At 38.7% G+C, this 25,081-nt stretch overlaps 1 protein-coding gene across 2 annotated transcripts in view; it reads right to left on the reverse strand.

Moving 5' to 3' along the window:
* Positions 1-345: 345 nt before the first annotated feature.
* Positions 346-25,081, reverse strand: part of CR1 (complement C3b/C4b receptor 1 (Knops blood group)) — a 60,860-nt gene continuing 36,124 nt past the window's right edge. The window contains exons 17-27 of one of the 2 annotated variants that reach the window (XM_084865292.1): positions 23,241-23,468; positions 20,857-21,036; positions 20,143-20,242; positions 17,256-17,341; positions 13,946-14,173; positions 12,836-13,012; positions 11,438-11,629; positions 10,052-10,075; positions 9,003-9,078; positions 8,229-8,362; positions 346-5,691 (exon numbers count right to left, since the gene is read on the reverse strand). In XM_084865292.1, the coding sequence (XP_084721418.1) occupies positions 8,248-8,362; positions 9,003-9,078; positions 10,052-10,075; positions 11,438-11,629; positions 12,836-13,012; positions 13,946-14,173; positions 17,256-17,341; positions 20,143-20,242; positions 20,857-21,036; positions 23,241-23,468 (1,406 nt within the window). In that variant the 3' untranslated portion in view covers positions 346-5,691; positions 8,229-8,247. Of the gene's footprint in view, positions 5,692-8,228; positions 8,366-9,002; positions 9,079-10,051; positions 10,076-11,437; positions 11,630-12,835; positions 13,013-13,945; positions 14,174-17,255; positions 17,342-20,142; positions 20,243-20,856; positions 21,037-23,240; positions 23,469-25,081 lie in introns of both variants that reach the window. The other variant, XM_084865291.1, reaches the window with a different exon arrangement.

Consider the following 25,081-nt stretch of genomic DNA (forward strand, 5'->3'; position numbering starts at 1 on the left):
ACATTTTCCTCCCATTAGTTGTTGCTAAAGAAAAAAAAAATATATCACCCAATGGGAGTAAACATTTTGAGGGGACCAGCGCCCTCATACTTTTAATTTTTAACCTCAGTTTTATAAATGTGAAATGTTTTGAAATGGAGATGGATTTTAAACCACCAGTTCCATGTAGAGCAAAGAAATCATGAGAGCTGTGAGCAAAGGTGTATAATTTTCAAAAATATAAACCTTAAGTGTCTACTAATAGTAATAAGGAATGTAGCAAGCAGTATAAAATAATATCAATGTGAGAAGCTATAATATATTCATAAATTAAAAAAAGCAGAATTCAAATCAGTATATACCTTTTGGTATTTCTTTATTGAAACAAAAGCAGTATATTTACGCACATAAAAAGAGATTGGTCAGAAATATACCACATTATATTTATTTTTTGTGATTTTCAGTTTTCTGTATTGACTGACCTTATGTTACATTTGGATTCAGGTAAAGAAGAAATCTTTTAGCCATCCAATATAGATATCAACTTCTATTTTGTTCATACAATGGTGGGGATAGAGCCCGTTCTGCTCCAGGTTAAAGAATGAGATGTTGGTGAGGAAATGAAAGATCCCCATGCAAACCTGAAATGCTCCTTCTGGAATTACAAACTTCATATATATTTACACAACTCTGCATCTGAGATGTCCTGAAGACTTCCTGGGTCAACAAACCATGGCATTTCCTCTTCCTCTCAGACCACCATAATTAATATTTGGATTATTGGCATGTAAGAGGCTACATGTGGATATGATTATAAATTATACACAGAAATATCTTGGGTTATTAAATCTAGATACCCCACAATGAAACAGATTAAAGGAGGTATAATTAAGGAGACAGTGAATAGGAAACTCAATTATGGGGGATTATCACTTCTCTTCATTCTAACAATTGTAAAAGAATTATACTGCTGGGATAGTAGCTTAATGTTGTCACTTATTAAAACAGAGAATCTATTCTCTACAACCACTAGTACACTATGTTGTATGTCAATTATATCTCAATAACGATGAGAAAAACCTTTCCCACTTATTTGGGGAATTGGAAGTAAGGTTTTTTTTTTGTGTGTGTGTGAGAATATTCAAAAGATAGGAGGAAAATATGGTTAGTGTTTTGTTTCTTAGTTACATGTACTAGATTAGATTCAGGACTGGAACTTCCAGTCAATGAAATTTCTACACCTGGTGTTCATCATGAGAAGGAAAACCCCTATTTTGTAAAAAACTGCTGTTTGAAAATTTTCTGCTATTTTTCTTAGATGGCCACTTATTCTAAAATAACTTTGCTTTCTAGCCTGCTTTAGCCTGTTTGAATAATGAGGAAGATAAACTTAGCTCTATGACCTTGTAGGCCAGAGACTAGATATGCCCATAATCTCAATGCCCTGCTAGGTGCACTTTTTAATTGGATAGAATTGTTTTGTTTTCAAGGCCAGCAGCGAGATAACCACTAAGTGCACATAGGGCTGGCTCTTTAATAAAAAGGGAAGTTCTGCTTGGAGCCTTGCTTAGAATTTGAAATCATTTTCTCAAAGCCCACTGCACGGTGAATAAAGTGAATCTCTCCAAACTCTCCTGCATTGTTTGATTATTCGGGAACTCTGTAACAATCAAAGCATTCTAAATACAATTTAAAAATTTCACATCGATTGCTTCAACTTATTTTGAGTTGACTCATCTCAGGATTTGTGCCACGTCTTGTTCCCTATTTTTATGGACAAGCTCTATGAGTCAGGAATAGAGTTTATTGATTTTTCTCCAGTGCCCAGACAGTTCTAGTCCTGTAGCAGATGTATAATAAATATGTATTAAGTACTGAATGTAACAAACAGGTGTTGCTGTCAAGTGCATTGAACATGTCTCATTTAACCCTTCACTATATAGATTTACCAAATGCTAAAAAATTCTGAGATTTTGATAATTGTAGACACTGAAAACAAAACTGGATTTGTCTCTTTAAAAAATGAGATATGAATGACTGCACTGAAAACATTTCTTAATCAGGCAGAGGAGCTGACCTATGAAGTGGAGTGAATGTTTGTCCCTTAGCATTGAGATCATTTTAGTGTCTGAGTTGAAAGGAGAACATGGACAGTGAACTTTGTAAGGTCCTCACAGGAGAAAATACAAAAAGAGTTAAGGCTTTGAGGGAAGTAGGGGAGTGAAAACTAGTGGTTCTGCCCTGGCTGTTGTCATGGGTTCAGTTCCGGTCAAGGGCATGTACCTGGCTTGCAGGTTCCTCACTCCAGTTGAGTTGGAGTATGTACAGGAGGCAACTGATAGATGTGGCACTCTCTCATCAATGTTTCTCTCTTCTCTCCCATCCCCCCCCCTCGCTAAAATCAATGGAAAAATCTCCAGAGAGGATTATTAACCAAAAAACTAGTGGCTCCTCTAACTCCCTCTAAGGATTTTTTCAAACTGCTAACGAGAAAAGGAGAAGAGAGCGGTACAGATACATGAATACTCAGGTTTTGAGCTGTGTGGCAGATCTCCTTTAAAGCTTTGTGAATTGTGGTATGATGTAGTTGGTATGTGAGGATGTCATTATCAGAGTCTGACTTCCTTAAAAGAAAACAATGTTGGATGATTCTTTGCCGCCTACATTAGTATATTTACATGATGCTTCTCAGAGGTGAATGCACCTGTGAGTGTTCTCAGAAAAGGCCTCTGCCTGTCCCGGTGAATCACACAGTAGGTGTCTGTGGAAGGCTGAAAGAGAGTGGCTGGCTGAACAGAGGCTGAGCCATGCTGCTGAGGTTGGCCCTGATGACCTATGCCTGCTCTATTTGCACATGGTAAGCACCTGCCAGCCAACAGCTGTTACCAGCCAGAGCCTTACTGTGGCAGGCCACACCCACGCAGACCTTTTGAAGCCAGTCAAATACAGAAAGGAGGGCATTTCTCAGAAGGAACACATTTTCATTTTGTTTCCTCTTGTTGTGGAAAGCTCAAAAAAGTAGATATATTGCAAACATGTTTCATAAGAAGAGTTTCAATAATAAAATCTTCTATTTCTTTCTCATATAATGGGGGAGACAAAATTTCATTAAAACATTATAGCTTAAAGTTAACTTAAATCTCACATCTAACTGTACAACAAAAAGTTAGATTAGCATTAGAAATAGCTTTGGAGGGTAATGGTTTCAGCTGCAGCTTTTTGGATGAAAAATGTGAGGCAAGAAGTTAACAGAAGCCCAATGGGCATGGCTCAGTGGTTGAGTGTCCGCCCATGATCCAGGAGGACACAATTTGATTGCCTGTCAGGGCATATATTAGGCAAATGGTCCATTCCATATGTGATTGCCTGTCAGTCCATTGCCTGTCAGGGTTTTGGGCTTAATCCCTAGTGGTGGGGGATGTACAGAAGGCAACTGATCAATGATTCTCTCTCATTATTGATGTTTCTATCCCTCTCTCCCTCTCTTGTCCCCCCTCTAAAATCAATAAAAATGTATATAAAATAAAAAAAGAAGTTAACAGAATTGTTCAATTATACAATTAAGTTAGGCGATATGGTATTTTACACATTGTTTCCCAGAGATACCCAATGTTTAAAAAATATCTCATGGATTTTTAACAATTAAAAAGTCACAGGCATCAGATATTCCTTAATCACATCATGCACCAACCTACTCCATTCAGAGGGGGAAAAGAATTTAGAATTTTCTTCTATGAAGAGATTTTTAATTCTAAGCAAGGCTAATTCTCGGTTAATTTCTACACCTCTTTTAAAAGATTCTATTCCCCAAACCCAAGAAACAATAGGGATTTGCTAAGCAAATCATTGAGCATCTTTTTATATATTTGTGGACTACTTGCATGAGTGTGTGTGTGTGTGTGTGTGTGTGTGTGATCTGGATAAATCTCTCTTGTCCTTTTAGAGAGATGTAGGGAGAATTGGTCTTTAAATTACTCTCAATTAAGCCTGTTACCCTTTGTTTATGATATGTTGCAATTTATTCCCCCACTTTGCCAGTTGACTTTTTGGTTCTTCTATGTGTGTTTGTTTCTCTTGCACAACTTTAAATTGAACTTCTAGTTGAGGTCCAGTTCACTATTGATATTTATCAATATAAATATCAGAATATACTTTGAAAACAACTATTAAAAACAGAATTACACAGAAGTAGCAGTAGTCATACACAAATCTATTCTTAAATATCCAGAAAGATTCTGATATTTTCTAGGATGGCCTATAATGTCACCCCAAATAAATTTTTCATCTATAAGGATGTGAATTTTTAGACACTCTAGGGGTACTTATTGAGAATGTGTCAATACATGTTATTAATTTGATAACTTCTTAAAAGTCATGTTTCTTAGTAAATTTAGTGTAGTCTTAATCCATTCAAAAGTAAACTACTTTTATATAAAAATTTTACTTTTATTTAAAATTCAGTAAGTTTTTTAAACAGTGCATAGTACAAATACTTTTGAAATAGAGCTTAGGAAATATCCAAAGCTTATTTTCCCCCAAAAAAAATTTCTCTTGAGACTTCTTAAGCCATCTTTCCTATAATCATCTAATGACTTTTTAATAAACAGAAATGTCTTATTGTTTTGGAGATAGTGAAAACATATATTTTATTGCAATCTGTCTAAAAGGAATGGATTCTGCTCTACAAACATAAAAGAAGGTATTTAAGAAAGACTTATGTGTATATAAAGGCCCATATATATGAAGAAAAATTAGCAGAAAGTGAATTAAAACATTAGCAGTAGTTATCCCTGCATAGTATAATTATATGTGACCTATTTGTTTTTTATATCTTCCTCCTGCATTTTCCAAATTCTCTTTTTTGAGTCCATTCCATATTACAGTTAACACTTGAACAACAAGTGTTTGAACTGCATCGGTGAATATTTTTCAATAACTATACTTGAATATTTTTCAATAACTGTACAGTTGCCCCTCTGTATCCTGGGATTTTACATTCAGGATTTAGCAAATTGCCAATCAGAAACAGCATTTTCACCTAAACTGGTTCGGTTCAGTGGATAGAGCATCAGCCTGCGGACTGAAAGGTCCTGGGTTCAATTCCGGTCAAGGGCATGTACCCTGGTTGCGGGCACATCCCTAGTAGGAAGTGTGCAAGAGGCAGCTGATCGATGTTTCTCTCTCATTGATGTTTCTAACTTTCTCTCCCTATCTCTTCCTCACTGTAAAAAAATCAAATATATATATATATTATATATAATTTTCTCTCAGATGACACATTTACCCCCACATTATTCAAGGGTCACCTATTAAATAATTAAAAACAAGAAAGACGAATGACAAACTTAGAAACAGAAATCCTAGGTGACAACTTCTTCCTTTAAGTAATTTAAACCACCTCTAAGCCCTCAGTGCATTCTTCCATGGTGGGACTGCCATACCAGTAGATGGGACCTGATTAGCTAGCATGTTCTTACATTTCAGCACAAAGAAGGAAGATGGAGTGACAGCATCCAGACTCCGAAGAGGGTGCTTCCTGGGGAATTGGGAGCTTCAGCATCTTCATGTGCACACTTAGGCAACTCTGTGAAGTCACTTCAAGGATTTCATGAGTCCCAGATCTTATGCTGTTGAAATGAATTGGATTCTTTCCGACGAGCATTTTCATTTGAGACGTTCTTCAGAGTTATAGTATTTTGTCAAGAAAGGACACTGAAATAAGAGGAATTTTTATTTAAATGACAGCAGGGTCAACAAATTTATATGCTGATAATCATGATGCTGACACTTCATGTATCTTACACGTTTAAAAGAAGTGTATAGCCCTCTGTTTGGTAGCTATGTAGAACACAAGACAGTATGGCATAAATTGAGAAACTGAGCAGATACGAGATTAATGAATAACTTGACCATTCCCCATTTCTTTATTTGTCAAAAAAGAAAGGTGTCCTCAGAGTTGAGCAACTAAATACAAAGAGCCTCATTCCAGAAACCTACAGGTCCATAGTAACTCACAAAACCTTTCCTTTAGTCTCCTTTCTGAACCATGGTTATGGCAGCGGGGAGAAAACAGAATCTGGTAGTTTGGAGGAGGGGCAGCCTCAGACAGCATGTCCTCCTGCCCTTCTCACAGCCAATACCGAAAGGAGGTGCTGCATAATTCAGGTGTCCAAATGCTTCCTTGGCCACTCTTTCCTAAGGCCAGGAACACTGTGTTGTCACAAATGGACAGACTCCCATCAGCTCACGTGACACTCCCAGTAATTATTGCCACCTGACCTTTATCACTGTCCCCTTTCTAGCTCACAAGTGTTCCCAACACCATGTTAGCTGCATCATCATTGAGCATTCTCATGTGTTTCAATGCGTGGTTGTGTCTTTGGAGTCTGCCTCCTTACCAGGGAATGTGGTCCATCCTCCACATCCAGGAGCTGCCCGTTATCATCTAAAGGTTAACAAAGTTGTTGCAGAAACCAGAGGCAGCCCAGGCCTTTGCAAACCCCCAGCCTGCATTACCTGTAAACTGCCCATTTTACATACCTATTCTTATCCCTTTCGCCTACTTCCCCATGTAATTTTTGTCCTCCTACCTAATATAAGCAGCTGGCTTATGGTGGAGAACAGAGCAGATTTTTATGGATGCCCAGCTACCCTCCCATGCTGCTGGCAATATTGGAATAAATGCTTACATAGGATTCAATCCTGTCTGCTGAAATGGCTCCAAGTAGTGACAGGCAGCCCGGACTCATTGATTGTCCGGTGACAATGATAAGTGACTAATCAAAATTTGTAGAGTCAATGAATGGGTGAATGAAAGAATGTGACAAAGTTAATGGGTAAAAAACAACAAATGAAAAGTCAAATACTGTGTGATGTATTTATATACTGTTTTTAACAATGAGAAGAATGGTTGTCATTTGGTGAAACCAAAATGACATCCATATAATCTCAAAGTATAACCCTGCAAATATAAAATAATATGCAAAGTAGCTTAATAATAACTAACCACTGGGTTATTACAAGTGGTTTTTATTGGTTTTATGTTCCTGGGTATTTTCTGTTTTCAATGAGTATATATTATCCTTGAAAGAAAATAATTTATTTTAAACAGTGGAGTAGACAGGAAGTGCTTTGAGTTCCAAAGAGAGACTTCACTTTGGACTAGAGTTATTTGGGACAGCTTCTTGGGACAGTGAATTCTCAGCTGGGTTCATACAACTTAGACTGGAATAAAGGTGACAATGTGTTTTAGGCAGGTAACCTGGCAGGAATAGGGTAAATCAAATGATATTTTAAGCAGTCTTCTGGAACTTTTTAAAATAAAATTTTATAAAGATAAGCATTGCCCTCGGGGTCTGGTTATTTAGTCTATTTATATTTGTTGGTAGCATAGCTAGCTAAGAATAAGTTTTGCACAATTTTTCCTTCAAAGTACCCTGATAATAGAGGAAAACAAATGTGTCACCCCTGCCTGGCCAAGTATTAGTGCTAATTGGCAGGGGAGAAAAAGATGAGAAAAATAGCTAAATTATATACTTTTTAGTTTTGAAAAGAAGTGGTCAGTAGATTTCATTTTGAAATTTAGGGCGTCATTTGTCTCAGATTTTAGATATCTTTGTGAGGTACTTGATGGCTCCCAGATACCAAGAGGTTACCTGTTCGATTCCTAGTCAGGGCACATGCTCAGGGGAAGGAGATGAATGAAGAGGGAGATGGCACAATCACAGTAAAGTGAGAGCGATGTAGAACAGGTGCTTGCCTGTAAGTCTGGCTTGAGGAACAATGGATTGGCGAGGGGGGTAGACACCAAGGCAAACACAGGAAAATTTGGGAATGCATCGTCCCCAGACAAGAATTCCCTCCCCTTGTACTGTAGAACTCTCGCTTCACGACCTGCACTTGCCCCATGCCCTGGCCTGTTTTCTCTCCATGGCCATGTGGCCTTAGAAGATTCATAGCCCATGGCCAAGGGGACCCCACCTGCAGGATCCTGTGCTTTAATGTGGGGTGGAGATGGGGCATCCCTAAGTCTAGCCCTGCTGAAGAGAAAATCGGACTTCTCCCATGGTGGGACTGACATACCAGTAGATGGGACCTTGGAAGGGAACCCCCTTAACATTACATCATCAATAAAATTATTTTCCCCCATGGCCCCCCAAGAACTCTACTTCCATCGATTAACAAACGCACAGAAACACGGGAATGCTTTGGAACACAGTCCCTGTGCGCAGCACCGATGGAGTCCTCACCCCAAAGCACTGGAAACAATTATCCAATATAGACACCACCAGCAGCGTCTGTTTGCAGGCTTCGTGCAGGGTCACAGCTGTCTTCTTGGGGTTGTAGATGGATAGCCACTTCCTTAGCTTTTGCATCGGTATCGCTGCTAATTGGCCGGGGAGAAAGATGACGAAAATAATCATATACATTTTCGTTTTGAAAGAGGGTATTCAATAACTTTCTAAAGAGAAAAATGTAACCAAGTCACACTTTTCAAAGCTAACTAAAAACTTGGATTAGAAAATAATACTAAAACCATTCTGTAAGCTGTGTCGGAACTCTAACCATGCCTTAGAACAGCACACTTCTCTGTTCCCAAAGTTATATTGATGGGTAAATACTGTTACAATAGGATGGTGACATTTAAATGGCTCTGCACCGAAATCTGACAGAGGCTTCCTTTCACTCCCATAGTGAAGATATACGTTCTGTATTTTGTACAATACCTACAGTATGGAAAGTAGCAGTTATTGTCATGAAGGTACATAAGAACTGATAGTAAAAGAAGTATTGAATTGCTTTTAAATGTCAGTAATAATAGTCATGTATAAATAACAACAGCTAACATTTTGTGACATTCATTATAAGATAGGCACTGTGTTGAGGTAGGAATGATTATTTTCCTATTTTTCTGGCAAGGGAAATGAACTGTAGAGAGACTACATATCTTGCCCAGGGTTCAAAGCTAGTGAGTGAGTATGAGCATATGTCTCAGTGATTGCAAACCCCATGGCTGTACTGACCGTTTTTTGCGCTTTAGAATCATCCAACAGGAAACGAGGATGCAGATAATAAAGAGGACCACGCTGGAGGATATGCCTAGGCAGTAAAACAAGGTAATTAAGTGCATGCAAAATACAACCCATAGCTTTTCATCTCTATCTTCCTAACCAGTCTCTCTAGAGATTGCCAATGATTTTTAAAAAAATCTAACTAAATTCTGGTTTAAAAAACACTGATGCAGGCTTACCTTTAAGATTTCCTTTTTAGCTGGCATTACTCAGTGGTTAAAGCTCAGTCCGTGTAGCAAAGGGTCATGGGTTTGATTCCTGGTCAAGGGCACCTACCTGGGTTGCAGGTTCGATCCTTGCCCTGGTTGGGGCGAGACTCCTCCCTACCTCTACCGCTAATGCTCTTCTCTTAAAAGTCAATGGAAAAAAATATCCTCCGGTGAGGATTATTACCGACAGAAAGCTTTCCCCTCTGCTTCTTGTTTAATGTAGCCCTTTAGTGTCGCTGCTATGGGGTTAAGAGTAAGGAATGAGCAGAGCCATTTTGTAATATAAGTCCAACAGCAGATTTTCAACATGTGAGAACAGCACAGAGGCTCCAGGGCTCTCAGGCCCTGCGTGTCTCTTGTATGAGGCACAGCAGCTATTCTATACGACAAACTCTGCCAATTCCCTCTGAAGCCAACTCTGTCACAACACTATTCCACTTATATACTCAGATCCCAGAAATGGGCTTAGTGGTCTTTGAGGCTTCCAATTTGTGCAAGTGAGCATGACTGCAACAGTCTCAGGTTGTATTCTCCAGCTACAATAAAGTAAGGTGAAGGACTGGCCATCTTTAATGGTTCAAAGACAGTGCAGAGCCATTGGTGGAGGACACTCTGTAGGCATATGAGGATGCCAGTTTTGCCACACTGTGGCCTGAGTTTATCACTGTTTCCTTTCTAAATGATATCGCAATGTAGGATATTTTGACCTCTCTTTTTACATTTCATTCATTATAAGTGGATACTTACTGTTAAGATGCTAGCGTTTCTCAGCAAACCCTTTATAAAACTTACCAATAATGCGAGCATTACGTCGGCCTAAAAGGAAGACAAAGGTCATAAATGCATCAGTCAAGCACTCAACGTGACTAAACAGGAGCCCTCAGCCAATGACAAGTTAGCCCAATTTTTATCCTTGCACAGTCCAATTTTGTTCTAATATAAAATATTAAAAAAAACATTGGTTTTATTGAGACCCACAGGTTGAAAACCACTAGCAGGGTCGCCTAAGACCATGTGAAAACACAGATATTTACATTACAATTCAAAACAGTAGCAAAATTACAGTTATGAAGTAGCAACAAAAATAAATTTATGGTTGGGGGTCACCACAACATGAGGAACTGTATTAAAGGGTTGTGGCATTAGAAAGGTTGAGAACCACTGGTCTAAAGACATTTGTTCAGCCAGCTAGGCAGGGAGCCTTTTGCCACAGTGAATATAATTTGATGTTAAGGCGAGTTTATAATTTGGAAATATCATTTGTAAGTCAGATTAACTAGCACATTCAAGGGATTAATTATAAAAAAACATCTTGAACGCCCTATCTGGTTTGGCTCAATGGACAGACTGAATGGTCCCAGGTTCAATTTCGGTCAAGGGTACATGCCCAGGTTGCAGGCTCCATTCCCAGTAGTGGGAGTGTAGGAGGCAGCCAGTTAATGATTCTCTCATCATTGATGTTTCTGTCTCTCTCTCTTCCTCTCCTTTCCTCTCTGAAATAAAAAAATAAAAATAAATAAAAATAAATAAAAACATCTTGAACAATCTTGGTATTCACTGCTACAAATAATCACAAGAATGGGTGAGGGAAGCCTAGCCCTAACTTAGATTAAGAAAGGTTATTCATTGCTAATTTTGCTCATCAGCTCCTTGATGTGTACAAGTTCAGGGTTTAGACTTCTCTGTCTAGTTGCCCATAGAGCTCAATGACACCTGATTTCTAAATCTGCTGATGTAGTTTGACCAGTTTAGAGTCCTGTAGCCTTCAGCAATGAGGGAGATGGAAGAGCTAGTCTCAGCAACCTGGAAGGTGTTTCCCGACTCAGGCTGAAGTTCTTGAAGGTCTGATCTCTCTCTGATAGGCTCTTGACTTTTAAGGCCCTGGGTTATAAATGAATCATTACTGTGGGATGTGTGCAACAAGAGTGATGCAGACAAAGGTTCAGGGAGGTCCCCAAGGAAAGATGAATGGGTTGAGAACTGTGAAGAGAGCAAGGCTGGCTTGACTTCCATTGCTTAGGGCTTTTGGAGAAGAATTAGGAGCTCCTCTTGCACTCCTTAGCGCTATCACGTGCCGTAACAATCACACCACATTTGATGCCAGTACAGATGAATGAATGAATGAACAGTGCATGACTGGGGAGGATCTGCATTCCTTGTACCTGCTCTTGCACTTACCAGATGCACTAGTACATGTGGCCAGAGGAGGGTCCCATGTGTTATCTGCCTGGCACTGGCTCCGGGGACTGCCTTCCAGAGTATATCCATCTTCACACTCCAAGGTTATATTGTCTCTATATCGAAATTCTTGGCTCTTGTCTGACTCCTTCCAGATTCCATTTGTAAACTCTGGGAGGCTACATTTTACCTCTGAAATTAGAAAAATCAGAAGGGAATTAATATTTTGTTGATAACTTTAGTTGTAACTACCATAATGGAAAGACCTATGACCCCCAAACCTATTTTCCCTTCAGCAAAAATGGGTCATGTTTTCAATCAGAAAAAATTGATATCCCCTCCCTAAACATCTTATGATTTAAGATTCTCAAACTTTATTTTCCTAGGAATATGGAATGGACTGTAATCCACTTTTAATTGTGAACAACTCTGAAACTGAAAAGCTGTGGAAAGATGAGGAGTTAGGATAAGCATAATCTAGCCTAGATGCACCTGGGTCATACCATAGGAAATAGGAATATAACATAGTATTTGAAAAATAAATAAATAGAAGAGAAACAAGCAAAGAAAAAAGCCCTTAACTTATAGTTCTGAAAAGCCAAAAAAACACATTTCAAAGGAGACAGTATAAAGGGCAGAGTTAGAAAGCAAGGATGAGCTTAGATCCAATCCTAGTACCATTACTTGTGCTCTGAGGATCATAGGCTAGTAACTGGATCTCTCTACACCTCAATCTCCTCCTCGGTAAGACAGCAAGAATAATCATCCCACCTCATCAGATTCTCCAGGAGACTAACACACATCCCTTTTGTAAAGATCTCAGTAGCATGCCTAGTCATAGAATATGATTTTTAATCCCACATTTTGTAGCTTTTTAGAATATTGCCAAGAAAGGTTTTAAAGTCGTATTTCATTTTTGCAAATATAGACAGAATAACAAAAATCACTTCTGAGACTTGGTGCAGGTAAGAGGCAATAAACTCGTTACCTTTGGACTTGGGAGTTATAGTGAGACTCCGCCCGCGGCAATTCCAGAACTAACTGCTCCGACCTCACTTCTACTGTCCTCACAACAAGGTGCTTCTAGACTCTTATTGACCTTCTAAGGGTGTGTGTGAGGACCATCTGTGATCCTTTAAAGCTGAAATAGTTTATTAGTAAAAGGCCTGGAAAGCATTTTAAATTGGTGATAGATGTCTATTATATCACTCAAAATTCCCTCTGTTCTTCCTACTTATTTGGGGAGAGGTCAGGATATTTGTGCAGCCTCTCTTCCTACTATTTGTTCTGCTTTTCTTCTCTATTGATACTCATTTCACCATCCTCTCAGAAAAGATCTCCATCTTATTAGCCTCATGCAGAAGTCTCCCATAAAAACCCAGTAAGAATAGAAGTTACCTTTGCAGTAATGGTAAGCGTGGCTCCAGTTTCCCTCATGTGTACAGAAAATGAAGGCTTTCCCCACCAGCAGGTAGCCTGGGTCACAGGTGTAGCTGACTATCATCCCAGGAAGATAAGGAGGTACCTGTCTTCCAGTGTGATGCCCGTTGTGCATCTTGGGCGGAGGTGGGCATGCTAAGATCAAGAAAAGACAGCGAAGAAGTATGAACATGCCAGCACATCTAATAATATTTCTGACTCTTAGAGCCACATAAAGACCTAGGCAGGCAGGTCTCAAAGCACTAAATGTTTGCGGGTCAGTGGGAAGACTAATTCTCTAAACACAGACCTCTCAGCCTTTAAACAGGATCGTGTGTGTCCTTTGCCTGCAGACTGCACCAGACTGAAACACCACTGGCATCTACAAATTGCCCAGTCAATGCCATCTGTCCTCTCTGGAGGACGGAGCCTGCGTGGACAATCACAGCCACAAAGGAGCTTCTGGTTGCCAGGGACTGTCACTTAAAGCTACAAATACATGGCAAAGGATTGAGCTACAGGGGCCAAGGGCACAACCACCCACACCACTTCTCCAGGGCATCCTGAGCTCCTTTTGCTAAAGGCGAGAAGAAGGGTCAACAAAATGCGGTCATGGGCTGAGCAGAACTCTTAGAAGTAACAAGAGGAGCACATCAGGACTTGCCCAATTACTTCTAGAGCATTACCAATTTTGAAATAAATTATGCCATCGACATGTACATTTTGCTTTGCACACCACCTATAGAGTATGGAACAACTAGGAATAGAGATGGCACAACCAAATATTTCCACTGGTTTTATAATATTCTCTATATACTTTGGGCCTCACTGATTCTCTCCATGCTCTGCTGCCTCCTCTCCTCACCATCCTCCATTCCTCACCCCAGTGGGCAGGGTCATCAGAATACCACCAGCCGGGGCACAGTGCAGCACCTCTAGAACCATCTATTATTCTCCTGGCAGGTACTTCTGTGTCTGATATTCATAACAAAGAAATATTCAGAGGAACACAAACTGTCACGGTAGAAATATGGAGGTTCTTGCCCAGACACACTGACCCGTATGTGAGGTGGGGAAATATGTACTGACCAGGAGAACCAGAAAGTTCACAGTGAGGGGCAGGGCCACTCCAGATCCCATTCCCTCGACTGTCACTTGTGCAGCGGATGGTGCGTTTCCCAATGAGACTGAAAGTCATCCCTCTGTTTGGGTGGGAGTCACATGTATAAGATATTTCTGTTCCATAGGGAATGACTCTCATAGAAGTTCCTGTGTGGTTTCCATTAAGGATAGCAGGGGGATCTGGACAAAAGATTTCTAGAAACAAGACAAGAGAGTTAGGTTCCAATAGAGTTTCAATCAAAATGATTATGTAATATTGATACCTGGGAACTGTGTTATAAACACAATCTGTTTTTGGGGGGGGGAAAAGATGTTAAAATTGATTTCAGAGAGGAAAGGAGAGGGAGAGATAGAAACATCAATGATGAGAGAGAATTATTGATTGGCTGCCTTCTGCACACCCCTTATTGGGGATGGAGTCTACAACTGGGGCATGTGCTCTGGCCAGGAATCCAATTGTGACCTCCTCATTCATAGGTTGACGCTCAACCACTGAGCCACACCAGCCAGGTCTAAGCATATTTCTTTCTATGATAATATAACTAAGGTGGATGCAATTTATATATGTAGAACATTTTTAGAGAAGAAACTGAGTAAGGTGAAACATAGCTTGCAGTTTATTGCAAACATCCAAAAGACCCTCCGGGCAGCTAAGATTGTAATCAATTTGAAAGGTAATTAATTTATGTGTGGGTTTTTCCCAGCAACTATTTGATGTCCTACTTTATGTCAGACCAAGTAAGAGTCCTGGGATAACAATGCAATACAAGATAAACAAGGTTTTGGCTCTCAAATGTCTGAAGTTCAAGGGAAATCTCTGTGAAATTTATGAAATGTGGACTATCATTTGCAGCAGATATAAATGTTTCTTGATGACTGAGACCATTATCGTCAATGCCCTCATCAAATACACCGTAATGACATCAGAATACATTGATTCCTACAGTCAGACTAAAAAACACCAGGTAGCCTTTTCTTTCTTCTTCTTTCGCTTTTTTTCTTTCTTCCAAGACACCAGCTGTCATTTCTTCCTGCTGTTAGTGTACCTATTTCTAGCAATTTCCTCCCTAAAACGAATTTGATGCTTCTAAACTGATATAAATTGGGAAAGAGATACCCAAGCTTATCAGAATGAAGGCTTTAGTACATCAAAGAATAATTGATTTGTTTGGGGTTATCCAAAGTTTAATTTTAAATTTATTTTCAGTTTTATATGTGTTGGAAAGGTAGTTTGATGAGTATCTGAGTTTTATACATATAGAATACTCTCATAAAGTTCTACCATAATCACAAATAGATTTCTTGCAAAGTAGTTTATCAAAATCCAAGTTAAAGTGAATATTTTTTCAATCATCAAAAAACTGTATTTTAAAAAGGCTTTCTTTGCTTTAGTAAACAGATTAGGCTAAATCAGTAATATCTTGGTGTATAAAACATTTGTATCTATTTATCAGTTTCTGAATCTTCAGCATGTTTTAATTAAACAACTGGTTTGAAAATTTAGGGCGCCTCAACTCATCATTTCAAATATTGACTCACCTCCCTGTAACATACAAATTTATCATTTAACACTGTTTTTTTTAAACTTTATAACACATCAATTTTAACATATTTTATGCATTCAATTTTTATATGTTTGTTTATTTTCTTGTTTGTGGGCAGCCTTCCTAAGTAGAAAATGAACTCCATGCCCAGCTGGTGTTGCTCAGTGGTTCAGCATGGACCCATGAAGCAGGATGTCGGGTTTCAATTCCAGGTCAGGGTACATGCTTGGGCTGCAGGCTAGATCCCCAGTAGGGGGCGTGCAGGAGGCAGCAGATTAATGATTCTCTCTCATTATTGATGTTTCTAACTCTAACTCTCTCTCTCTCTCTCTCTCTCTCTCTCTCTCTCTCTCTCTCTCTCTCTCTTTCTCCCCCCCCCCTCTCTCTCCCTCTCTGAAATAATAAGGTGTTAGGCCTAGAAAAATTTTATAGTAAACTGATAATACCTTGCTAATTTATACTTTTTCAGAGAATTTCAAATTGTGGACAGGTTAAGGATGCACCTTGTATAACTTCTCATTCATTTATTTGGATCTTCAAAAGCTAAAGTTAGTTTGTGTGTATGTGTGTGTGAATACTTGTGAATACAATGGATACATTCATTGTAGGAATTTTACAAAATATGGACAAACAAAAATAAAATAATTGCAGTCCAAAAATAAATATTCTTAATTTAATGCATATTATTTCAGATACTTATGTATGCACATGCATGCATGTGCATATACACATATCTGAATATATTTTTTATAGAACAATATATTTGGTACTGGATAATATTCAGGCATGCTGGTAAATATAGATAGTGTTTATTTCCACTTGGATGGGGCATCTCAGCCCCTAATTTCATCTTACATTTTTTTTAATTTTATAATAATTTTTAATAAGCCTTGTTTCTTCTATGAGCTATTTTCAACCTAGCTGAACATTTAGATTCTTAACACTTCCCATGATTATAAATATAATTGCAAAAAATGTCTTTAGACCAAAATCATAGGAAAATTCCATGATTATGTTCTAAAAAATGGAATTGCTAGGTCAAAAGGTATTGCATTACAGCTTTAGTATCTATTCCTCTTAGCCTTCCAGAAGTTTGTGCCCACTTTTACTGACATCAATTCTGCAGGTGATACTGATTCCTTAACAGCCTTAACACTCTATCCATTTGTATTTAGTCTTCCATGGTCATCCAAGTTTTGGAGGTTCGCTTTACAACATCCCATTGAATACACAGAGTCAGCTAATCAGGAATAAATACAAGTAGGGCCCGAGCATGGAGGAATTCAAAGGGAAAAAAAAGGGTCAGAGGCTTGGGGAATTGTTATGAAGTATAATATTTTCTTTAGTTCAAAGCAAGAACAAGAAGGAAGAGAGTAATGTATCTCTTTCCTGGGATTGTTGCATGCTATTAAAAGGTGGCAGAGATAGGTTTAATTTTCTATAATGACTTTTAAATTTACTCACAGGAGAATGATCTTTTCTTGGGAAAGAGTTTACTATAAAAGTAGGAGAGTAAGGCAGTTTGACCTGAGGTTAAGCCCACAGTTTCAGATAAATGACCTCCTAAAATTAAAAACAAAAAGCAAAACAGGAGAGCCCCGTAGCAATTGACTCCAATTTACAAATATCTCAGAGACTAGTCTGTGCACAAAGGATTAGATTTCTTCTTTGTAACTACAGGGTCAAATCGGGGTCAATTGGAGGGAATTATGGGGGGATATATTTCCACTCACTTTCACAAACAGGTGCCTCCTTATCCCAAGTGACACTATTGCCTGAGAAGTTACAAGCAGCAGATGGCGAGCCAATGAGTCGATACCTAGAAACAAGATGAAAAATGATTATAGCCGATCCATGTTTCCCACTTAAATCACCACGAGAAAATAATGCCAAGAGGATTTTACAAAGTATAGGACAAACTAACACATGGGAGACCGCAAAGAAGAAACCCTATTTCCACCAGTTTTTATTGCTAGGAACAAGCTTAAATTCCCACCTCTTTAATCCGTCATTCCTAGTCCCTCAGAATTCAATGCAATAACTGTGTTATTCATAATGGAACATTTTTGAACTTATCTTTAGGGAAACTGAAGTTTTTTTTTGTTTTGTTTTGTTTTTTTTTTAATCCATGTGTACTGTCAAGGCAATTAGGGACTCCTCAAAGGCAGAAAATGTCTTAACGGAAATATGTGCAGTCTCTGGCCCTAGTCAAAAGACATTTAAGCTCGGGGTGCTCAAAAAACATTTGTTGATTGAAGGAATGAATGATGGCTTTACTCTGAAGATTCATTGAAGAGTCAGAAGAAGCAGTTAATCATTTTCATACTTTAATGGTGGAAAGCGGGGGTATTTGTCCACTGTGCCATAAAACCATTCAAAATAAGTCACACATTTTGGAATATCGTATCTTCTTTTTATTATGTCCTTATACTGTTACTCCAAGAAATGTCACAAAGGATATTTGCTAAGCTAGTCAAGTGTTCCAAAGTATAGCAGCACTAACCTCGGTTAAGTGAAAGGTAAGGTATCTAATGCAATGTCATGTAACAGTGGGATAGTTTTCTGACCAGTTTTTTGTCTCTTGATTACCTAAGATACATGATCAGAACAGTTAACCATCTGTAGCAGAAACTATAGGTATTTCCAGTATCCGCTTTTCTCTTCCTCATTAGTAACAGAATCCTGTGTTTTTAACTGGCCAGTGCCACTGCTAATTGTCATTTTAAAGATTAAGTTAATTCATGGAAAGCACTTGGTAGACTGCTTGGGACAACTGCACTCAATCATCATTCATTATTGCTTTGCTATAGGTAATCTGCAATGGCTATTTAAATTTTTTCTTTGATCGAAATCCAAACTTTGAATTTTAATTAATTTTTGTTTACGAATTTCCAGTGTTATTGTACTGTACTCACATAGAAGATATCAAAACACTTCCATTATGGGAATTATTCTTTTTTCAAGAAATATATCCAATTGGTATATGTTGTGGGTACTTGGTCATGTAAGACTACACTTCTGCGATGTGACTGAGTACAGATATTTTGTAGCACAATATTTTCCCTCAAAATACTAATTTCCACTATTTAGTGTGTGGAAAAACATTTGATGGCAACATACATTTTTTTTCTGTTTATTTTAGCCCTGGAGAGTTGCAAATTGTTTTAATATCTGAGTGTCATAAATTTTCTCCATAGAGGGTAAGGGCCTCTTATCATTAATTCTGCATTTGTTCAGTAAGCCTTGGGATTCCAAAAATCTAATCTTTCTTTCTGACCTGGGGAAGTATCTTCCATTCTGTGCTAATTGATACTTCACCAATTTTTGCTTTTTAAATTTTTTATCATGTTTCAATGTGTGTAAAAATGTGTGTGTGCGTGTGTGTAATTTCCAGTGTTGTCTTTCATTTATTCTGGAGAATTTAATTCACCTTTCTCATGATCTATTTGGTTTCTTTTTCTTAGAAGTCAATCTTTGATTATTGTTGCTTTTTTAGACTATGTTTGTTTACTCATGTATAAACTTAAACTGATATCAGATTATTAAATCCTCATACTATTACAGAGCTTCTATGTTACAAACAGATATGAGAGATTTCTAGTATCCTGTTTTAGAGTTCATTCCCTTATTTATTGGAATACATTGATTTGCAGAGGAATATTTTCTCTGATTTCTGCAAGAAATGTCTCTTCTTTTCAATTGTTCTATCTTTCTTCCCTTGTATTCATGGTGCTTTGTTTAGATCAGCAATGAAAGAGCTCTAGTCTTATTCACAATGGGAGGTGAGAAAGAACTGGTGAAGAGATTGTATGGAAATTTGTTAAAATCTCCAGGCTTCAGACAAAGTGAGCAGGGGTGAACGTTATTCTAGTTTAAAATTGCTGGGTCATAGGTACAATACACAGATTCTACTTGAGTAGGACAGGATGGGACTGATCACCAAGGGCAGCTTACAGAGAAAGATGTGATCTATTTAGATACCTTGTTTTCCTCTAAATTTATTGTGGAACTAAAAATTAATATACTTTCTTTAATTGCTCACTCTAAGTTGAGGCAATGGCTTCTAGCTCAGTTACTGAAGCTAGAAAGGAAAATTCAATGTCTTGCTTTGGTGAAATAACAGGAGAATGTTCAGAAAGAAAATTCAAGAGCAAAAAATCCATTAGCGTTCCTACACTGTGTGCACTTGAATGCATATGTTTCCCAGAACTGATATATGATTTACCTTCCCATCCCTCTTTTTAGGGTCCTCCAACTCAGCTACAGTACTCACCAACCTCAGTTAAGGCTGATTGTATGATTCAACTAGAATTTATCCTTCTACTGACTTGGCAGGCTGGTCCTTGTTATCCAGTGGCTATCATACCAGGTTTCACATGGGCTACCTTTGGCAAGGGCATGGTGCCCACATGGGTTCATAATGTAGATAGAGACTCATCTCCCTTTTTAGATTCCTTTTGGTGATGTGCCCATGTTCAAGCTACCATCTCTGTTTAGAACTCCTATTGCTTACTTCTTGAATTACAGGGTCAGTTGTCTAGTCTGCCTCTCTTAGACTGGGACAGAGATGGACATTGCGGTTCTGGAACTCACATTCCAAAGAGAGTGCTCCCAACTCACCCTTCATTACACGAATATTTAACTGTTGATCCAAAGTAAGTATCCGTGTTTATTTGCACCATGCCATTGAAAGGTTTTGGTGGAGATCCACATGATTTTCCTATGAGAAAGCAGCAGAATTTGGAGTAGGTGTAGAGTTTCATTTACATTTGATTTAAGATTCTGACTGGGGTGTAGCTCGCTTATCCTATTTATTTGTGATTTTTCCTATGGAACTGCCACTTTGAGGACACTCACCATACGATCTTAGAATCAAGTAGCTACAGGGTACCTCTTTTAAAGGACTACCTTGCATCTCTCAGTAAAAGCCATTCATGGCTAAAGAATGGTTTTTTACCCCCTCCCTCTCCCCACCTAAATCAAAGCCTTCATAATTTGGGACTTCCCTCCATTTAAGTCAGCTAAGCACAGTTCACTGTGACCCATATAATTTTCTTTGGTGTTCCTTTTTCATTCATTCATACCATCAAAGGTACCCTCCAATGAATGGAAAGTTTTCTTACAATTCCTTTAGTGTGAGTCTTTCCCATGAAATGAATATCTGGTCAAGCTGCAGAAAGCCAGACAATAAAATGGGGTGACTTACAAGTCCACCCTCCATTTAAATATCTTGGGCCAACTTAGATATCTCACCTTCAAAATCAAAACAAATTAAATCAGATCCCATAGATGCTTTGACATACAGAACGTAGTTCCCAGGACAGGGTTACTCACGTCTACAGACATCTTCCACATTTGACCAAACCAAATTTTCTAAGCAGGTGATAGAGAACATATTCTCAAAATACCCAGGGGAGCATTTGTAGCGCAAAGATGTCCCAATTGGAAACTCAGACTCATCGGTTAGGGTTGTAGGCATGGCAAATAGAAATCGTTCTGGAGCTTTACAGTAACCTGGAGACCAAAGCCACAGGAGTATCAAGTGAGCAATGAGACTTCCACTCAACTCTTCTTTCTCTCCAATTAAGTTGATATATGAGCACATAAACAGTCTTACCAAAATGGCAAATATTTTCTTCTTTTTGAAGTTACCTTAGGATGGAGCTTTCAAATAACATCTACTCATCAAAAAATTTTGCCACTTAAAGACTATTTACCTTTCTGAACTTTCTCCTCATAGTTCACCAAAACAAGACATTTAGCTAATGGTTTTACATGTCAGACCTCCTAACAGAATGCCTAGAGTTAACCTAGAGTTAATCATTCATATCCTCATTTATTGGTGTCAATGTACCTTTGTATATCAAGACATATTTTATCATCTCTTTCCATTTATTCCTCCTTGTCTCTTTCCCAGGATGCTCATCATAAGTTGCCCTTCTGGCACTAAAGAGCAGTCACTTCTTGTAGTGGGTTGAATGATATTTCCCCCAAAGAACTAATTTGAAATAGGGGTGTTTTCAGATATAATATAATTAAGGTAATGATAGTGAAATGCGATTATCCTATGTTACTAAGATGGTCTTAAATTCAATGACTGGTGGTGTAGTAATAAAAGAAAAGAAAGGGAGATTGGAGACACAGAGACAGAGTGGAATTGGCCATGTGAAGACAGAGGCAGGGGTCAGAGTGATGAGCCCACAAACCAGGAACCATGAGAAGCTGGAAGAAGCAAAGAAGGATTCTCCTCTAGGGCCATAGGAAGGATGGGGGCCCTGCTAACACCTTGATTTCAGACTTCTAGCCCCATTATCTATGAAATAATAACTTTTTATTACTTCAATCCACTTAGTTTGTGGTAATTTGTTATGGCAGTCCTAGGAAACCAATAGAATATTCTTCTTATTCTGATGCTAAACTAGACATTTAAGGACAAAGACAAATAGATTAAGCCATTAAGCAGCATCCTCTCAGAAGTTATGTCTTCTTTATGAGAGGGAATATTGTGTGCTGCACATTTGAAATAGAATTTGAACTCAACTGTCTCTTCCGTGGAGGAGACTGCTTCTGTTTGCCAGTTCAATGGGCCTGGGTGGGATCTAGGTATCTGCATTTAAAGAAATATCATTAGATTCAGATATAGAACACCTAGTTGGAAGGTGAGAGAGATCAAAGAAAAGCTAAATGCTTTTCATCATGCATGGCCTTTTCTCATTGGACTGCTCTTCTCTCAGGGCTTCCCTGCAGGGGAAGAGGTATTCCAAGGCTGGTGCTGCATGGAGGCTACTCCATGCTTCATTCTTAGGAAGGCCTCAAGTCCCAGGCCATCCTCTCCAGTCCTTAGAAAGAAACAGTGTCTTCCTTTTTGTACTGTTTTCCTTGAGCTGATCTTTCCTTGGTTCTTCTCACTCCCAGAACAAACAGAAGAGTTCAAGGACAGATTAAGAAGGGCCCTTAGGTGAGAGCTGACAAATGGGCGAACTTTGAGTTGAGGTCTTTGAGCTGCAAAGGTATAGTGCAGTGGTCAGCAAACTACGGCTCGCGAGGCACATGTTGCTCTTTGGCCCCTTGAGTATGGCTCTTCCACAAAATACCACATGTGGGCACGAACATACAGTGTGATTGAAACTTCGTGGCCCATGGGCAGAAGTCGGTTTTTGGCTCTCAAAAGAAATCTCAATCATTGTACTGTTTCTATTTGGCTATGTTGACTAATGAGTTTGCTGACCACTGGTATAGTGAGTTTATTTTGTGACTTAACCTATTGAGCATAAGTCTAGCTAAAGCCTTAGCTAAATAATATCTATATTGCCAGTTTTATCCTTTGCATGCCCATGACCTTGTAGAGGGTGCTTTATCAGTTATCCTGATATTGGTTAGTGTGCATAGGCAATTGTTTTTCTGTCCTCTCCAAGAAATATATTTTTCTTCCTGATTTACACAGAAAGTGCTTACTATCTTCTCTCCACCCTGCCCCTTTCTCCTCTTCCCCTACTCTCCTCACCACTTACCCAGCAAGATGAGTTATTAGCATCTTCCCTGCTCAGTCATAGCTTGGCACTGCTGGAACCATCTGTTTCAGCGATGGCATGTAATCTGACACTTCCACTTATGGCAGTTAAACTCACAAGCAAACACTGCAATCATACTATAGAAATATAAAAGTTCTGGTACAGATATTCTGAGCCCACTTAGGGTATATGCAGGTGGGTACTGACCAAGAGGAACAGAAAGTTCGCAGCGAGGGGCAGGGCCGCTCCAGATGCCTTTCCCTTGACTGTCACTTGTGCAGCGGATGGTGCGCTCCCCAATGAGATTGAATGTCATCCCTCTGTCTGGGTGGGGATCACATGTATATGATATTTCCGTTCCATAGGGAATATCTCTGAGAGAAGTTCCTGTGTGGTTTCCATTGAGGATGGCAGGGGGATCTGGACAAAAGATTTCTAGAAAGAAGACAAGAGCCATAAATTATATTAAAATGTTTACATTTTAATCTGACTTGATTCTACATATATGATGCGATGACTGCATTGCCAATTAAAGAACAAGTAAGCTCTTAGGAAGCATATGGACTGTAAAATAAATATATTATCTTGAGGACTAATTATCAAATCCTCTGCCGAGATGCAGTTCAATGACAAGACACCTAAATGAACTTGTATGCATTCATATCAGCATAACCAATGGACACAAGACACTGGGGTTGGGATGGGGGTATGAGGTAAGAGAGGCCAGGGGGAGGCCAATGGGGGGGAAAAAGGAGTCATATGTACTACTATTTGTAATACTTTAAACAGTAAAATAAAAATTTTTAAAAAATACCTAAATCAATGCTATTACAGAAGTCCAAAAGGGGTTTTAGCAACCTGAACTCTTCAGAGAGTTAAGACTTCTGGCTAATTGAAAGCTTATTCATTTAAAGTAAAAAAATAAAAATAAAAAGATGCTGCCTATGACCTTTCGTCCCTCCCCTTCGTTCTTCCTTTAACTCATTCCAATCAAGCACATGCTCCCAAAACTCTACTAAAACTGCTTTTGTCAAGGTCACCCATTACCTCCACGTCATTAAACCCACTGGTAATTTTCTGTCCTCATCTTATTTTTGACTTCTCTGTAGAATTTGAAAGGATTGCTCAGTCTCATCTTCTTAAAATCATTTCTCCACTGGGCTTCCAAAGATACCCTCATCCTCCTGGTTCTTCTCTTAAGGCACCGGCTGCTTTCTCATCCCTTCTACTGATTCCTCATATTGCTAAGTGCTCAATGTTGGGTTTCGGAGGCACCGCCCATGCATCCGCTCTATGGATACATTCGCTCACTAGGCGACCTCACTTAGTCTCTATTTTAATCTCTATGTGTAAACCACCAGCACATTCTGTCATTTCTACCTTCCGGATGCATCCAGAATTTGAGTACTTCTTACCACCTTTCCCACTGCTATTCTGGGCTAACATTTGATTACACTTTAACAGTAGCTTCCTAGTTTGTACTATCAGATTTTCTTGGCTATACCTGACTTTTTGGCCCCTCAGCTATTCATTCTACACCAGCTACATAAGCTTCCAAGAAAATGTTAGAACAGGCTTTTTAAAGGAAATTCCAAGAAAATATCTGCCTTGGGTCTTTCTTTGCACTTCCTGTTCCATCTGAATGGAATGTTCTTCCTCTATGTAATTCACATTGGCATCAGCTAACTGCTGCCAATGCTTAAATGTTACTCCCTCCTTAAGGACTTCCTTAATTGCCTTACTTAAAATAGAAACATTAATCATTTTTCTGGCATTCCTTATTCCCATTCCCATAACTATTCTATTCATTACCTTGTTTTTCCCCTTTAATAACACTGAGTGTTATTTGAACTTACTTATCCATGTGTTTCCTTGTCTATTTGTTTTTGTTGTTTTTTTAATTTTTTCTTCCTATCCAAGAATATAGACAACATGGGGGCAGGGACCTAGTGTATCTTGTTTACAGGCATAGTCCTGGTGTCTAGAAGACTGTTTGGCTATAGCAAGTGCTAAAAAATAATATATGGATGAATAGGCGATTTAGAAAA

Source organism: Pipistrellus hanaki (assembly GCF_964339955.1).
Source record: "Pipistrellus hanaki genome assembly, chromosome: 18".
Lineage (NCBI taxonomy): Eukaryota > Metazoa > Chordata > Mammalia > Chiroptera > Vespertilionidae > Pipistrellus > Pipistrellus hanaki.